This window comes from Stegostoma tigrinum, chromosome 32 (genome assembly GCF_030684315.1).
Source record: "Stegostoma tigrinum isolate sSteTig4 chromosome 32, sSteTig4.hap1, whole genome shotgun sequence".
NCBI lineage: Eukaryota > Metazoa > Chordata > Chondrichthyes > Orectolobiformes > Stegostomatidae > Stegostoma > Stegostoma tigrinum.
Genome location: NC_081385.1, coordinates 6,481,257 through 6,500,098, shown reverse-complemented (window position 1 = coordinate 6,500,098; position 18,842 = coordinate 6,481,257). Strand labels below are relative to the sequence as shown.

General features: G+C 41.7%; 1 protein-coding gene and 1 long non-coding RNA gene across 4 annotated transcripts in view; one reads left to right on the top strand and one right to left on the bottom strand.

Moving 5' to 3' along the window:
• The window catches only part of LOC125467015 (uncharacterized), a 65,621-nt gene that overhangs the window by 43,922 nt on the left and 2,857 nt on the right, over positions 1-18,842 (bottom strand). The window lies entirely within an intron of this gene.
• LOC125467014 (uncharacterized) overlaps positions 7,920-18,842 on the top strand; it is a 36,593-nt gene continuing 25,670 nt past the window's right edge. For 2 of the 3 annotated variants that reach the window (XM_059638975.1, XM_048562317.1), the window contains exon 1: positions 7,920-8,165. In XM_059638975.1, the coding sequence (XP_059494958.1) occupies positions 8,087-8,165 (79 nt within the window). In that variant the 5' untranslated portion in view covers positions 7,920-8,086. Of the gene's footprint in view, positions 8,166-8,597; positions 8,676-18,842 lie in introns of those variants that run through there. The other variant, XM_048562318.1, reaches the window with a different exon arrangement.

The following is an 18,842-nucleotide window of genomic DNA, read 5'->3' as shown; positions in this document are numbered from 1 at the left end:
AGCATGGAAACAGGCCATTCTGGCCCAACAGATCCACACCACCCCTCTGAAAAGCATCCCACCCAGACCCATTCCCCTATCCCTGATTTGCCATGTCTAACCCATCTAACCTAAACATCCTTGGACACTATGGCAATTTAGCATGGCCAATCCACCTACCCTGCACATCTTTGGACTGTGAGAGGAAACCCATAGAGACACATGGAGAATGTGTAAACTCCAAACAGACAGTTCCCCAAGTCTGGGATTGAACATGGATCCCTGGTGCCGTGAGGCAGCAGTGCTAATCGCTGAGCCACTGTGATGCCTATATCTTTCAGACTTGCAGCAGCTCCAGTATTCTGTGTTTATTATTGGGAAGGAAATCTGTTGTCCTAGACCTACCTAGCCTAGATGTGACTCCAGACTTACAATGATTCTTAACCCTCTCTGAAATGACCCGAGAAAGCTATTAGTTCATATACAATAAAATGGATAATAAGTACTGATCTTTCAAGGCATACCCTCATTCCATGAAAGAATAAGGAAAAAAGAAATGTGTTTTGTCCCAAAAAAGGTTGAATAAACTTAAATAAAAGTTGAAATATCAACAGTGTCAATGACTAAGGGCACAATTTTAAGGTAAAAGCAAGAAGGTTTAAAGGGAACTGAAGGAGATATTTTTATACCAAGAGGAAAGTGGGTTGTCTGGAATGCATTGCCTGTGAACCTGGTAGAGATGGGAAATCTCACAAGCCTATAAAACAGAGCTGGATGCGCACTTGAAATGTCATAAATGTCAAGTGTATGAGCCAAGAACTGGAAAGTGAGTCGGGTATAGATGGATTGAAGCAGGATTGATGGGTTGAAGGGACCGTTCTGTGCTTTATGGCACTCTCCCTTCTTTACCCTTTGTGGCAAGACACACTTTCAATGTGGCCTTCACAAAGTCAGACTGGGAAATTTGAGAAAGCAGATTGCACCTAATGAGATAAGACCATTATAACCTTCAATTTGAAAATAACATTCGTGTCCTTAATAAGTAGAATTTCACAATGCAGAAGACAAAATAAATATCAAGAGACATTTTTGAAGAAAAAAAGAGGGCGCAATGGAGAACTCTCCTCCCCACTTCCAGACTGTTGCTTATCATGCTATATTCAAACTTGCAAGGGTTTTCAGGAAGAGGTTGCCCTGTCTGTTTTGCACATGTTGTTGTTCTTTGCTGATTCTGTACTTCCAGTTTGGAACTTCATTTTTTATAGTTCTACTTCCTTCTTTTTTGACCACTTGCCTTATGCCCCGTGCATCTGCAAAGCAGAGTAGGAGTTTGCTGCAATGTGATACCTTGTAACGCTATTAGGAACAGGAGTTTGTGGGATAAGCCTCAAAAAGCTAGCAAACAAAACAACAGAATACTCTGTAAAAACCAAAGAACTGTGGATGCTGTAACTCAGAAACAAAAATATAGATTGCTGTAAAGTCTCAGAAGGTTGGGGAGGGCCTGTGAATAGAAATCAGAGTTAACGTTTCGGGTCCAATGATCCTTCCTCAGAGCAGAATACTCATCTCTAGTTAGGAGAAAGATTGGATCTAGAGGGAGAAGGCAAGAGACATTCAGAGGGTGAACGAAGGTTTTGAATCAATACTTCTTACAATGACTTCTACCCAAGAGAGAAACATTATAATAAAGCTTCCAAATATACCTTGAAAATAGCTGCTTCAAGATTGTAATGTCTCATAAGACCATAAGATGTAGGAGCAGATCTAGGTCATTCAGCCCATTGATTCTGTTCCACCATTCAATGGCATAATGATGGATGTGAAAATCTTCAACTCCACTTTCCTATCTTCACCCCATGATCCTTGATTTCTTTATCAATTAAAGATCTCTCCATCTCAGCCTAGAACATACTTAGTGGCCCAGCAGTTGTCCTCTGCAGTAAAGAATTCCACAGTTTCCCTACCCTTTGAGAGAACGAATTCTTCCGCGTTTCTGTCTTAAATTCTGATGAAGATTATCCTCTCTGGGCCTAGGCTCTTTTAGACGGGGCAACAATCTTTCCACATGTATTCTGGCAAGTTCACTAAGAATCTCTATTTTTTGCTTTGGGGTGGCACAGTGGCTCAGTGGTTAGTGCTTTTGACCCACAGTGCCATGGACACAGGTTCAATTCCAACCTCACAAGACTGTCTGTGTGGAGCTTACATGTTCTCCCCGTGTCTGTGTGGGTCTCCTCCCACAGTCCAAAGATGTGTGGGTAAGGCGGATTGGTCATGGGAAATGCAGGGACAGGGAAGTGGGGTGCGTCTGGGTGGGATATTCTTCGGAGAGTCAGTGTGAACTTGTTGGGCTGAATGGCCTGTTTCCACGCTGTAGGGAATCTATGAATCTTTTATGTTTTACCAAAGTCATTTTGCATTCTCCATGTTCCCACAAGCACAGGCCCAACCAACACAACTTTTCCTCATTAAACAATTTCTCAATACCTTTGATCAGCCTAGTGTACCTTCTCTGGATTGCTTCTAATACCAGCATATCTTTACTTAGATGAGGGGTACTGTATTCCAGGTATGGTCTACCAAGCTTTAAACCTTGCTGAAAAGAGACAAAAAGTTGAAACTTTTCAAAATGCACTAAATAAACTCAAATACAAGAAAGCCAATTTAAGAAAGGGAAGAACAATTTATACAGCTTGAGAATAGGGTGTCTTTTGCTTGGACTGTGGTTGGCATGGAGTCGGAGCATGAACTGTTAACTATTCTTTTCTCATTTTTTTAATAAATTGTTGTTCCCCCTTACAAATTTGGTTTTCTTGCATTTCAGTCCTGATGATTGCAAGACCAAAATCTTGGACTTTTTTTTAGCAATATTTTAGTTCTGTACTATCGAGCAGTTCTTTGAGTCAAATCCTATGTGCACTGTATAAAGTTGAGTCTTGGTCATAATCAAATTTTCGCTATCAGGTTTTATGAAAGGAAAACACAACATTGGAAGGGAAGAAATCGTAAAGTGTCGATATGTTCAAAAGGGATGAAGAAACGAAAGAACTAGTGAGGAGATGAATGGAATCTAGGGGCGAGGAAGCAGTTTCAATAATACCTTTCAGAAGGCAAGCATTGAAAGGAAAGATTTTCAGGACTGTGGATAAAATAGCAGGACGTGTGGAGCTAATTGGATTCCTCTTTCAAAGAGCCAGTACGGGCAATTGGCTGATTGGCCTCCATCTGACACTGTTTTAAGTTGGGGCCAGGGTGGTGCATTTAACTTCACTGCAGCAAGGTACCTTTTGCATGTTGGTAACAGCAGGAGCTGGAGGGAAAGCCATCATAAGCTGTGTGGTTGGCAGTGCGTTCTAATTATCTGTTAACTGATTCATTCATCCTGTCTCAGAACTATACCACTGTCCCTGTTAACATTATCTTCACACAATCCCAGCCTGTACATTTCACATAGATTTCCGATAAACAGTGGAGAATTTCAATCAGCAAATTAAAATTTTGCAAAATATCACCCTCCCCTTTCTAAAACTCTGTCTCCTCCAGATCTCACACAATATTGCTGAGGCACTTCTACCTTTCTAAAATGTTGTAAAATCTACTTTACAAACCTCATTGTAGTCTGTGAGTTTGGTAGATTGGTTTCCGAAACAGCATTTTATGTGTCACAGAAGCAGAGAATCTTTCAGTTCAGTAAGGGCCCTTTGGCCGATCAAGTCTGTGCTGACCAAAGCACTTCTCTAAATCCACACTGGTTCCACTCTCCCGCACTTGGCCCATAACCTTGAATGTTATGACATTTCAGTGTCCCTCTAATAGCTTTTTAAAGGTTGCAAGGTTTCCCAAATCCATCATTCCAGGCCCCCAACACCCTCTAAATCCTCTGCACGTGAGCTTAAAATTATGTCTCCTAGTTATTGACACTTTTAGCTAAGGAGAACAGTTGCTTTCTATCCATCTTGTCATTGCCCCTCATAACAGCACCTCAATCAGGTTCCTTCGCCGACTTTCTGTTCTAGAGCTAACACCCAAGCTTCTCACCGCAGCTAAACAGGCAACATCCTGGTGAATCTCCTCTGTGCCCCTTCCAATGCAATCACATCCTTCCTATGGTATGGTGACCAGAACTGCACACATTACTCCAGCTGTGACCTAGCCCAAGATTCGTACTTAAGTCAGAGTGATTTGAGACATGACCCATAGTGTGACGTGAGAGAACCAGTTGACTTTAAGCCAAAGGTTCTCAAAACTCTCCAACAGCTCCCCCCGTTTCTGTATGAGTCTGTTATAGACTGTTTGCTAGTGGTTGATTGGCCCAAATAGTCAATGGGCACAATCATCTGTTCTTGCTGGAGTGAGTCTGGGGGCAGGAAGAACATTTATTTGACATATGTGACGCCATTCCCTCCTTTCCCCCACCTTTTCACCTCTACTGGAATTACAGGAGGAAGGCCAGGGTCAACATGTTGCCTCAATGCCAAATGATGCCTCAATTGGCCGATTAACAGCCACTTAAAAGCCTCAGCGCGCCCACCACTAGGATTGGCCCAGGTACAAACAGACCCACCTATGGGAGCAGCCTGAGCAGAGTGTCACCTCAGTGCCTCATTGAGGGACTGGGCACTGGGTAAGAAAACAAAAACAAAAACTCAGCAGGTCTGGCGGTGGATGGGGTGAGAGAAACATAGTCAATGCGTTGGGTCCAGTGACCCTTCTTCAGAAGTGCATGCTGGGAGTTTGAGTTCTAAAGCTCAACGAATGAATGATTTATTTATTGTCACTTGCATTTTCCAGGGAATAATACAGTAAAATACAGTGAAAAAACTTCACCAGTCACCAAAGGCCACTACCATTTTGAATTGTTTAAGAATAAAAAGGTCAAAAGATATAACTGAAAGAGAGTCCTGAACTCTGAGCTGGCCCACCAATGACACCTGTGCCCCCACCCCTCTTCCATCAGCTCGCTGTTGCCCATGCCAGACCCAACAATGTAGGAGTCGCCACTCTTTCAGTGCCATTCCTTTGCCATAGGGCCCACCTCGCTGATGTTGCCTCCAATGCCACTGTTAGATTCTGTGCTGAACGCACACTTGCCCCACAATCGGGTGTCCCTGCTTCAATAATGCCAGGATTCCCTGCACTGGGCCTACTTCAACCTGGCCCCCTGTCAGACCATCTCGCCAAGAGCCCTCCGCTTTCTCTCCACAGATGCTGACAGACCTGCTGAGTTTCTCCAGCAATTTGTGTTTTGGTTTCTCATTTCCAGAAGCCATAGGGCTTGTGGCTGTGACTTTGCTGCAAATTTCCATGCCCAAACTCATCTCTCTTTCTCTCCCTCTCGCCACCCCCTGAAATCCCACCTCCACCCATCCATGCTGATCTCTGTCTCGGGTTTCTCCACTGCCCTGAGAGTCTGTCCTTCCAGCTGTGGCCACTGCTTCCCCTCCAACCTTGCTACCGCAAGAGCTGTTGTCCTCTAACTGGCCAGTGGGTCTTGATGATGAAGCTTTCGCTCTGGTTACAGATCTGGATTAAAGTGGAGGAAACATCTTTTATACAGCAAGTTGCTGTGAATTGGAATACACTGTCAGAAAAGGGACTGGAAAGGGAATTATATTGCGCAAAGGTGTTGGGCTCTGAAAGGGTTAAATCTGAGGAATGAATTAACTACTGCCCAATATGATGAATCATATCAACTGCCCTTACGGGAGTTGTGCCCCAGCATTTCTTGCCCATCCCTAGTTGCCCTTGAGAAAGTGGTGGTGAGCTGCCTTCTTGAACTGCTGCAGTCCACATGCTATGGGTTGACCCGCAATGCCATTAAGGAGGAAATTGCAGGATTTTGACCCAGGGACACGAAAGGAATGGCAATATGTTTCCAAGTAGGATTGAGTGTCTTGGAGGGGAACATGAAGGTGGTGGTGTTCCCGTATGTCCACTGCCCTTGTCCTTCTAGGTGGAAGTGGTCATGGGTATGGAAAATGCTACCTAAGGAGTCTTGGTAAATTTCTGCAGGAGATAATACACAGCGCTGTTACTGAGCATTGATGGTGGAGGGAGTGGATATGGTACCAATCAAGCAAGCTAGTTTGTCCTGGGTGGTGTCAAGCTTCTTGAGTGTTGTTGGAGCTGCCCCCACCCAGGCAAGTGGGGAGTATTCCATCACACTCCTGACTTGTGCCTTATAATATGGTGAACAGGCTTTAGGGAGTCTGGAGGTTCTTGTATTCTGAGCCTCTGACCTGCTCTTGCAGTCACTGCATTTATAGTTGTAGAATCATAGAATTCCTACACTGTGGAAGAAAGCCATTCAGCCCATCAAGTCCATACTAACGCTCCAAAGGACATCTCACTCAGAGCCAACCTGACCCTATCTCGTTAAGTCTGCATTTTCCATGGCTAATCCAACTAGCTTGCACTTCCCAAAGTACTATGGGACAATTTAGCATGGTCAATCCACATAACCTGCTCATCTTCAGATTGTGGGAGGAAACTGGAACACCTGGAAGAAACCCAAGCAGACACAGGAAGAATTCTCAAATTCCACACAGACAGTTGTTCAAGGCTGAAATTGAACCTGGGTTCTGGCACTGTGAGGCAGCGGTGCTAACTGTTGGGCTACCATGCAGCCCCTAATCACTCGCCAGTCCAGTTTCTGGTCAATGATAACCCTCGGGACAATGGCAGTGGAGGAATCAGTGATGGTCTAGATTGTGTCGTATTGGAGATGGTTATTGCCTAATGGGAGAATAGATTTGGACAGTGAAAGAGATAAATGTGCCATTGAAGTCTTCTTCATAGTCTTTGAAGCAATGTCTGATGTACCAAGGTAACACTTACTTGATTGCTATCATGCATTAAACCGTGTTTTGCTTGAGACAGAAGTCTCTTCTAGTTAGTCCACTGCATCCATTGCTCCTGATGTGGTCTCCTCTACATTGGAGAGACTCATTGCATACTCCATGACTGATTCATGGAGCATGTGCACTCTGTATGCTCAAATTAACACCACCTTCCAGTTGCCAGCCATTTCAACAACACTTCTCGCTCCCTTGGTGACATTCTGAGCCTCCCCTATTGTCACAATGAGGCCACATGAAAATTTGAGGAGCAACGCTTTATATTCCACCTCGGGAGCTCACAACCCAACGGCCTCAACATAGAATTCACAGCTTCAAAACCTTCCCACCCCCAGCCTCATCCCAAGTCCAGTCCTCCCTCTCATTCCCACCTCCTTGACCTTACATAATCTTCTTTCTCACCTCCCCACCCTACCCTTCCCATGGACCAATCTCCACAAACCCCTCCCTGCATCCACCTATCACCACCCTACCTACCTTCTCCTCAGTCCAACTCCCCCTCCCCATTTATTTCTGTGCTTCCATCTCCCTCTCCAGTCCTGAAGAAGGGTCCTGATCCAAAACATCAGCTTTCCGTCTCCTCTGATGCTACGCAGCCTGCTGTCTTCCTCCAGCTCCACGCTGTGTTAGCATCCGCAGTTCTTATTATCTCTCTTCCAGTTAGCTAGTGGTTTTCCTTCATCACACTAGATCCTGTAAATACCAACCTAACCAAGCCATCAGGCTCCTCTTTCATTGGACAGGCAGAGAGAGAGAGAGAGAATGACTGGTGGTAGTTTAACCTAATAGTGACCATGCCATAGGTGCAGGAGAGAGTCCTTCAAGATAACCTCAGCTGGTCCAGGAATTGAACCTACACTGTTGACATCACTAGGCATAACTATTCCGCCAACTGAATACGGCTACATAGTGAAGACTCATCACACAACAGAGAAACACTTTGAAGGGAAAAAGGAGAAGTGAGAATGATTAAATAGTTTCTTTGAAGAGCAGTTGAAGTTTTACCATTCTGTAATTGTACAATCTAATCACAGGAACTGACGTAGCAGTTTCTGATTCAAGCCTTTGAATAGTGAGAAACGTACAAATATTGGGATGTGGTTACTCATGAAAAATCATCTCTGAGTTAACAGTGATCAGTTACTGTGTCTCTCTGGCTATCAAAATGTTAGCTGTCACATCCTATTGTATCACTTGAAATTTCTGACACAAGTTTGCAATTACCAAACATTAACTCATTAACTCACATGTTTCCAGTGTTATTTCTCATCAAACTGGGCGTGATGCACTTTTGGATATTCAGCTTCCTCTCATGTCTAATAGCAGGTAAGTTTATTTTAATCAACTTTTTTCTCAATTGATTCATTCTTTTTAAGTTTTATTTTCTCTATCTTCTACACTAAACGTGAGCTGTTTTAGAAAGTGGGTTTCAACAATGTTCACTTCATTCAGTAACTTTCTTAAAATATGGTATGGAGATGACAGTGTTGGACTAGGGTGGGAAAAGTCGGAAACCACACAACACACACTCCGAAAGCTTGTGATTTCATATAAACCTTTTGGGCTACAACCTGGTGTCATGTGACTTCTGACTTTTTCATAAAATAGGATTACATGATGGAATCACAATACAGTAGGCAACAGTGAGTTTTCAGACGATGTTATTGGCTCATCACAGGTCCACAGTGGAAGAACTCAGAATACTTCATATTTATTTCAACTGACAATTGGGCCGAATGTTTGAGACCTTGAACCTGACCTTGTTTATCATCTGGATTAATTTTAAAATGCATGTTGTGGGACTATATTCACAGGCAGCCGCTTGTGACTCAAACTGTAAGTGTACAATTTGGGGAAAAGTTTACATATTTGTGTCTGGACAGGCATTTGCAGTCAGTTTGCCTAGAGCTTAGCATTAGCCCTTGGCTTTTTAGAGATTTAGATATTTAGAGGTTTAAAAAGAATGGAGGAAGTATAATTAAGAAGTTTACCAATGTTAGAAGTAGCTGTCTGACAAATGGAGAGGAAGAAAATTGTGGACGACAGGAAAATCTAAACAAACTGGTTAGGTGGGCACAAAAATGACAAATAGAATTCAATCCAGAGAAGTGTGAGAGTCATTGGTTAACAAGGCAGTGAAACACACAATAAACAGGTATTAGAATAGAGCTTCTTTGGAGAGCACAACCACAGATCCCCGAAACGTCAGCTTTCCTGCTCCTCTGATGCTGCTTCTCCTGCTGTATTCACCCAGCTCTACACCTTGTTAGCACAGATCCCTGAAGGTAGCAGGATGTTTCGCTGATAAGCTATAATAATAAAAAAAACCAGAGAAACTCAGCAGGTCTGGCAGCATCTATAGAGAGAGAAACAGAGTTAAAATTTCAAATCTGAAATGGCTCTTGTTCTGCATTAATTAGAAAGACACATGGGATTCTTAAATTTAATAGGCAAGGTCAAAAATATGAAGGCAGGGAGGTTGTGCTAGAATACCTAGCTGAAATTCTGTGTAAAATTCTGATCACTATTATAGGAAGAATGTGACTGCATGAGTGAAAGTTACAGAGAAGATTTATGAGGAAAATGCAAAACATGGAGATTATCAGGTTTGAGGGAAAGATGGTGGTTGGTATTTTTTAGTACAAAGAAAGCTGAAGGGGAGATTACATGGAAGTGGATAAAATTGTGATAGAATGGGCAGGAGGAACCTAGTATCATCAGCTGAAAAGTCAATATCTAGGAATGTATAGGTTTGGAATAATTGATGGAGGAATCAGAGGGACATTGTTAATTAGTATGACAGGGTCTGAAACTCAATGCCTAAATAGTAATAAAGAGATAAAAGTCTTCATTTTGCTCAAACGATCCTTGGGTGATACATGAAGTGTTGTAGACAATGCTGCTAGGGATTAATAATTAGATTGTGGGTTTAGGTTAGAGAATCTCGCATTGGATATGAGAGATAGTCTTCTTTGGTAATGTAAGTGTTATTTCTTACATTTTCATTTTTACCATCAATTTGCATTAAATACATTAAGGCTGTCAACTGGTTAAGGTCATCAGATGATTAGGAATGCAAAGATTATTCAGTGCACCTTCATTCATTCTCTCATAATCCCATCTACATCTGCAGCAGTGCTTTCCAACGCCTTCTTTCCAAACCAAGTAGTGCAAATGTCTCGCAATTCTCTTCACTATTCAGACCCTGCACTCATGAGGGCATTTTCGTTAAAATTACTTAGAATGTGTGGCGCAGAAACAAGATGTTTGAGGAAAAAGAAACAAAAACATTTATTTCGCTTGCACCTTTCACAACCACTGGATGAATCGAAGCGCTTTACAGTTAATTAAGTACTTCTGAAGTTTAGTCACTGTTGCAATGTAGCAGATATCTACAATTTGTGCACAACGAGATCCTGCAAACAGTCAACTGGTAATAACACAGATAACTCTTATTTTCTGTACTGTTAATTGAGGGATAAACATTGACCAGGGCAATGAGAATAACCACTGTACATTTCTTCAAATTAATGCCATGAGATATAGTATATTGACTAGAATTAGGAGGTGAAGTCTTGCTTCGCATCTGAGAGCTATCTCCTGTGGGAATGCAGCTGTCACTCAGTACTGGACTAGAGGGTTGATCTCGACATTTGTGCTTGACCCCTCAAGCTGGCCCTGAACTCAGAACTTTTGAGACTCAGAAGCAGAGCTACCAATTCAGCCGCAGCTGGCATATTTCACTCCAACTAGATCATGCCAGATTTTATCTTGACAAGAACTGAAAGAACTGCCGATGCTGTAAATCAGAAACAAAAAACAAAAGTTGTTGGAAAAGCTCAGCAGGTCTGGCAGCAGAACTCTTCTGAGGAAGGGTCACCGGTCCAAAACGTTAACTCTAATTTTTCTTAATCGAAGCTGCCAGACCTGCTGAGATTTTACAGCAATTTCTTCTTTTGGTTGTATTTTATACTATCCTATTTGCCTTAATGTGTTGATTCGCTATTTCCTTTATCTTGCCTCTATACAATTTCTCTACATTATCAAGTTCCACATTCTCATCTTTGTCTGACCAAGAGGGTTCCTTTTACATTTCCTATTTGATATCTCGGTGACTCTATCAGATTGACCGTCTCCTCTTTTGGTCTTCCTACAAATGAAAGCATCCTTGTTTTGTTAGCTCCATCAGAACCTTCCATCATTTTTACAATTTCTATGTGTTGCCCCTCAGAATTCTCTTTTCAAAAGAAAAGCAATGTGCCTAACTGTCCTTTCCTGATAGCTCTAATCTTGCACTAGTCATTCGCTTCAATGGAGAGTTAATGGAGTTGTGCAAATGTGCAACCTATCAGAATCCATCAGTTTGTCCCATTGTGACCAGTGTTTGAATGTATCATTTTGTTCCTCATTTAGCAGAAGCAACTATGTTTTTTAAAGTGGTATACAACCAGAATACTGTAGCGTTGACCAGTCTGTCTTTTGACTTATGCTTCAGATAGAAAGAGATTTTGAAATGTTAAATTCGAAAGGGTTCAGAAAAGAGTTAAGAGGATGTTGCTGGCGTTGGAGGGTTTGAGCCATAGGGAGAGGCTGAATAGGCTGGGGCTATTTTCCCTGGAGCAATGGAGGCTGGGGTGGTGACCTTACAGAGGTTTATAAAATCATGGTTGGGGTAAATAGTCAAGATTTTCTTTCACAAGGTAGGGGTGTTCAAAGCTAGAGGGCATAGGTTTAAGGTCTGGTGGAAAGATATAAAAGGAACCTAAGGTGAAAATTTTTCATGCAGAGAGTGGTGCATGTATGGAATGGGCTGCCAGATGAAGTGGTGGAGGCTGGCACAATTGTAACATTTAAAAGGCATCTGGGTGGGTATACAAATAGGAAGGGTTTTGAGGGATATGGGCTAAATGCTGGCAAATGGTGCCAGGTTAATTTAGGATACATGGTTGGCACAGACAAGTTGGACTAAAGGGTCTGTTTCCATGCTGTATGGCTCTATGACTCTATGACTGTAATAGAGGAAGGAAACCTCTTACAATGAGTTGTTACATAATTTCAAATGTTCCGGGTAAAAGGACAGTGAAAGCAGATTCAATAATAATTTCAAAAAGGGAATTGGATATATGCATAGAACATAGAACATTACAGCACAGTACAGGCCCTTCGGCCCTCAATGTTGTGCCGACCTGCCATACCCATCTGAAGCCCATCTAACCTACGCTATTTCATGTACATCCATATGCTTGTCCAATGACGACTTAAATGTACCTAAAGTTGGTGAATCTACTACCGTTGCAGGCAAAGTGTTCCATTCCCTTACTACTCTCTGAATAAAGAAACTAACTCTGACATCTGTCCGATATCTTTCACCCCTCAATTTAAAGCTATGCCCCCTCGTGCTTGCTGTCACCATCCTAGGAAAAAGGCTCTCCCTATCCACCCTAACTAACCCTCTGATTATCTTATATGTCTCAATTAAGTCACCTCTCAACCTTCTTTTCTCTAACCAAAACAGCCTCAAGTCCCTCAGCCTTTCCTTGAAGACCTTCCCTCCATACCAGGCAACATCCTAGTAAATCTCCTCTGCACCCTTTCCAAAGCTTCCACATCCGTCTGATAATGCGGTGACCAGAACTGTACACAATACTCCAAGTACAGCCGCACCAGAGTTTTGTACAGCTTCACCATAACCTCTTGGTTCCGGAACTCGATCCCTTTATTAATAAAAGCTAAAACACTGTATGCCTTCTTAACAACCCTGTCAACCTGGGTGGCAACTTTCAAGGATCTGTGTACATGGACACCAAGATCTCTCTGCTCATCTACACTACCAAGAATCTTACCATTCGCCCAGTACTTTGCCTTCTGGTTACTCCGAACAAAGTGCATCACCTCACACTTGTCTGCATTAAACTCCAAGGATAGAATTGGCAGAGCTTTGGAGAAAGAAGAGTGGAGAAGAATTAAATGGATATTGTTTTGTAAGATCTAGCACACTCATTATAGGCTTTCTTCTGTGTTGCACCATACTATGAACCTGGGAGTGTGCAAGTTAATAGATAATCTCCCATTGTAAACAACACAATTTAGAAGGAATGAAGACTGGAGGTACGAGGATAAATTTCTAAAGTGGTGGAGAAGCAGAGAGGCCTGGTGATTTCAGGGCACAGATTGCTGAAAGTGCCAGGACAGGCTGAGAAAGTAGGTAATAAAGTATGTAGACCTATGTGAAACATTGGTTCAACTTCAACTTGACTGTCAGGTCTAACTCTTGGCACCACACGTAAGGTTGCATGTGAAGTCTTCTAAAGTGTGTGCAGCCAAACTTCACAAAAGTAGTTCTAGGGAGGAAGGACTCCAATTATGGTGGTGAATTGGAGAAGCTGGGAGGTGTCCTCATTAGTGGAGAGGAGTTTGAGAGTAAATTTGATAGTGTTCAAACTAGTGGGGATAGCATCCGGGGAAAGGAGAAAGGGAGCAACTGTTTGCAAAGAAAGGAAATTGCTTTTAGTGCTCCAACCATTGAGTTTAGGAGTTGGAACGTGATGTTAAGGTTCTACAGGCCTTTTCTCTAGTACTGTGCTCAGTTCTGGTTGCCCTGTTATAGGAAGGATATTATTAACAAGGGGAGGGTACAAAGAGATTAGCAGAATGTTGCTGGGAATGGAGGGTTCGAGTTCTAGGGAGACGTTGGAGAGGCTGGGACATTTTTCGCTGGACAATAAGAGGTTGAGGGGTGACCTTATAGAGGTTTCTAAAAACATGAGAGATATAGATAAGGTGAATGGCAAGTGTCTTTTCCCTCGGGTGGGGGTTTCAAGACTAGGGGTCATTTTTTAAGGTGGGTGAAGAAATATTTAAAAAGGACCTGGCAGGTAATTTTCTTATATGGAGAATGGTTTGTGTGTGGAATGTGCTTCCAGAGGAAGTGATGGATGCAGGTAAAGTTACACTGATTAAAAGACATTTAGATAAATACATGAATAAGAAATGTTTGGAGGGATATGGGCGGAGCCCAGGAAGGTGGGACTAGGTTAGTTTGGGATTATGTTTGACATGGACTAGTTCGACCGAAGTCCCTGTTTCCGTGTTGTATAGCTCAATGAAATCTTTTCCAAACAGTGAGATTCAGATTCAAAGCAGCTTAGATCTGATAGCATAGACTGAGATTGTGGAGATGGAGGCAGATTCAATTGTGGCTTTCACAAGGGAAGCGGATAATTATCCAGAAAGAATCGCTTTTTAAGGTTATGGAGAAACACTGGGGATTCAGGATTGGCTTGGCTGCTCTTGAACAGTCAGCACAAACCAAATGCGCCACAAGTATTTTTCTGCTGACTCATTCTATGGTTCAGTAATAGATACCAGTTAAGGATCAGTCTCTGATTTCATCACTGTCTGCTGCAAGAATAGTGAGACAAATGTAATTGTTACTGAGAGGCTGAGAAGCGGGTGAGACATTTTCATATTTAACAATGACAATTTAAATACATTAGCTATAGCTATACTCACGCTATGCTTAAATAACATATCCAAAATGTTTTGCATTAGAGTGAAGCGGTATTCTTACAGTGATCCACCCAGCAGGAACGTCATTGCAATCAATATTAAACTGTGCAGGTTATTCCTTCAAAAATAAACTAATGTAAAACATTCAAGAGCTCATGGAAACAGGTGAGCAGGAAATTTGCCCAGCAAAATATTTCAACTCATAGATTCTTTGTAAGAAGTTGCCTGCTTACTTATGAAGGCAAAAACATTTGGAGAGATTCAAAATGCAATTCGATGGTATTTTGAGGCAGACATGATGGGAAATGTTTGATGAGAAATTTCTTTTTCTAATCAGTTAACCGATTAGGAAACTCTGCCCTTATCTGAACCTGCACTAAGTTCAATTCATTTACCATGCCTGGCTACTTACGATTGTTTTGACATCTTGGAATTAAGTAAATTCAACCTGAGGTTTTCTAATCACTTCTAGAAAAGATCTGGAACCAGATGTGAGATAACAAGGTGTAGAGTTGGATGAACACAGCAGGCCAAGCAGCATCAGAGGAGCAGGAAGGTTGACGTTTTGGGCCTGTACCCTTCTTCAGAAAGGTCTTCTTCATCCAGCTCTACACCTTGTTATCTCAGATTCTCCAGTATCCGCAGTTCCTATTATCTCTGGAAGCAGATGTGTTTGGCTTTTATGCGATTTGCAGAGAATTAATTCTGCAGGTATCCAGTTAAGATTAGAAATTTTGAGAAATGTGGTTAACATGAATGGAGAGACTCCAGTGGAGTTTGAAATCATCAGCTTTAACCATTCAGCCAAAGTGCCCATTTGTACTAATTTACACTGGTACTTAATATAATAGATGCCTTGATTTTTACCTCCTCATTCTTCTTTTCAAATCTCTCCATGGCTTTGACTCCCCCTGCTTTGGGATCCTACTCCAGCCCTACAACCTTCCAAAATCTCTGCACTCCTCAAATTCTGGCCTCTTACACACCTTCAATTTTCCCAGTCCACCACTGGCAGCCAAGTTTTAGTCCAGTTGCCTGGGTGATAACCTTTGGAATTCCTTCGCTTTATCTCTTTCCTACTTTAACATGTTCCTCTTTGACAAAGTGATATCTCCTTAGCTTGCTCAGGTTTATCCAATAATACACCCATATAGTACCTTGCAGTATCTTACCTTCAACTTTATTAGCTAAATGCAAGTTGTCAATTATAATTTACACTTGATACTTATGAAGTCCATTTTTACCAAAGTAAAATTCCCCGGGCATTAGAAATCCAAAATAAAAAGAGGAAATTTGGAAGCATTCAGCTGGTCTGGCAGGCACTTGTGGAATGAGAAACAGAGTTAACAAGGTGAAGCTTAATTCAAGTAAGATAGCCTGGTGATCTTTTCCTCAGTACCCAGGAGGCCGTGGAGGACATGTTCTGACAGGCAAACCTTTCCCTTTAGTAGAGGGGCCAATAAGTAGGGACAGAGTTTTAAAGCAAGGAGCAAGAGGTTTTAAGGAAAATTGTTTTCATCAAGAGGGTGGTGAGTATCTGTAACTCGCTGCCCAAACAAGTGGTGGACTTTGCAACCCGTAAGACATTTAAGAAATATTTAGGTAAGCACATGAACGGCCATAGCATACAAGGCTATGAATCAAGTATTAGAAAATGGGAGTAGAATAGATGGTTGTTTGATGACCGCGGTGTTGACATGATGAGCCAAAGAGCCCATTTTTGCGTTTTAAAATTTCTAAGACTCCATTACTACAAAAATAGCAGGTTTTGTATGGAAGGGGTAGAATCATCGTCATAGAATTTATTTCCCAATACAAACCCACTTATGGTTTCATCTGTGGCCCTGCGAGCTATCTACTAATTTGATTGAAGAGACAATTTGTACTCTTGAGTAAAGTAGTGAGAGTGCAAGCAGTAACAACACTGAAATGTCAACTTAGACTAAGGGATAAGTCCTGAAAAGAGCTTGAACCTATCAGTTTATACCTCAGAGGCATTTCATGATGTGCATTGAAAAAACTTGCTTTTTCACATTCCTACAATTGTATTTGAGGACTGGTGCTATCCAAACAACAAAGATCAATATGTCCAAAATATAATAAATTTTGTACCTGCTTCTTAGTTAGATTCAATGTTACAGACTCCTTATTAAACAAAATCTGCCCATATTTCACCAACATTGATTGAGAAAGGGAATGAATGGGCTTAGAAATTTGGAATTAAGAGTCTGCAGATGACCATGAAACTAACCTCACCTGGTCTGGCCTATATGTGACTCCAAGCTCACAGCAATATGGTTGATTCTTGGCTATCCCCTTAGGCAATAAAGGATGGGCAATAAATGCTGGCCTAGCTAGAAATGCCCACATACCATAATGAACTTCTTTAAAAAATTAAACGAGAAGACATATTGGTAATCATCTACTTACAGACGAATAGAAGAAGGAACTTATGCAAGGACAGATTAGCAAGACTTTTTTGGGGAAACAAATGGATTGAATATTTCTATACTGTAAGGACTATGTGATTCTCTGTAGGAAGATTTCTTAAATTCTTTCCTGGGAAGCCGGCATCACTGGTGAGTGCCTTTTTGAATCTCTGCAGCTGGTGTGTTCTGCATACTGCACTGTCAGGAGTTTTTTGCTACGGCTTGATACCATGATGTGGCTTCGTAGGCCAGAGAGCACGTCAGCGAAAACGACGTTGCTGTGGGTCTGGAATCACATGTAGATCAGACATATGTACTGCAAATTTCCTTCCCTAAGGGACTTTTGTGAACCAAAGAGGTTTTTAAGACAAAGAAAAAAAATATTGTTTCAAGACAAGTGTTCAATTGCAGATGTATTATATTTATCCACCACTGACTGGAGTGGTGGGATTTGAACCTGAACCACCAGCACATTTGACTGATTTTTAGATTACTGGTAGAAAGTATCCACGAATTCAGAATGCCAACACTTGTTCAATATTGATTTTATTGCAATTGTTTCATTAGCACCTAAATACACAATCAGCAATGGGCAGCAGTTTGCTAGGTTAGAATCACAGAATTGTTATTGTGCATAAAGAGTCCATTTGGGCCATTGGGTTTGGATTGGCTGTTCAAAGGAGTATCATCACCCAGTGACAATCTCCTGCTTTTCCCCTGCAGCCCTGAGCATTATTTCTATCCAAATAACCATCTAATGCTCTCTTGAATGCCTCAGTTGAACCTACCTTTGGGAAATAGTGATGTAACAGTATTGTCACTTGGCCAGAAACCCAGAGGGCCAATGCTTTGTGAACATGAGCTCAAATTCCATAGCAGTGAGCAGATTGTAAGTTAAATTCAATAAAAATCTGGTATATTGAATAATTATTAATAAATATTAAGTCTGCTTTGCCATCCAGTATATCATGGCTGATCTGATGACTGCACATTCCCATCTACGCTCAATAACCTTTCACCCCTTTGCAAATCAAGCATCTATCTACCGCGTCCTTAAAAAATATTCAGGGACCCTACTTACACTTCCTTTGGAGGAACAGAGGTCCAAAGGCTTATGATCCTTTGAGGGAAAAAAAATAAATTCTGTTCACTTCTGTCATAAATGGGTGACTCTTTAGTTTTAAACAATAATTCCAGTTCAAAATTCTCCCACAAAATGAAACATCTGTTTCACATGCATCCTGCCAAGAACGCTCAAGATCTTACATGGTTCTGAAATGATTCAAGCCATGGCCAGGAGGATCTCATTGACTATGAGATCCCTCATTGGGGTTGTTAACTTGTGCCAATCAGGGAGCCCTGGTTGACAGATATAAATAGGAAATTCAGACGGTCTCCTCATTCTGGGGCCTGGCTCAGACCAGGTTGGTCAGAGCCCATGTACTGTGAACATGTAAAAAACTTTTTGTTAATGGGATACCTGCATCAGTTAGCCTAATTCAATTTCAATCGAAACCAATCAAGTCACCTATTGCTGTTCTATTTTCCAGAGGGCTCACGCCTAGCCCTTCCAAGCTTTCCTCATAAATCAATTCACAAATTCCAGGTATTGACCTGGAAATCTTCTCTGAACAATTTTCCTCATCTTTACATCCTTCTATACATAAGGAGGCCAACGCTGTATGTAATATACTTCAGTCGTGGTTTTACCCTGTATCGTTGAAGCAAAATCTCCCTACTGTAGTATTGAATTCCTCTCCCAATAAGCAATAACATTTTATTAGCTTTCCTAATGAATACCTGGACACTAACTTTCTACACGTTATGTACGAGAACACCCAGACCTTCTGCATCCCAGGGCTCTGAAATCTCTCACCAATTAATGAGCTTGTTTTTTTTAAAAGAATGAATCTATCACTGATTTTTGCAAAAACTCAAATATTCGCTGATGTTCTTTGGGGAAGGCAGTTTGACATCCTTACCTGTTCTGGCCTGCATTTGACTCCATATCCACAGCAAAGTGATTGACTTGTCTCTTAACTGCCCTCTGGTACAAATCATTCAA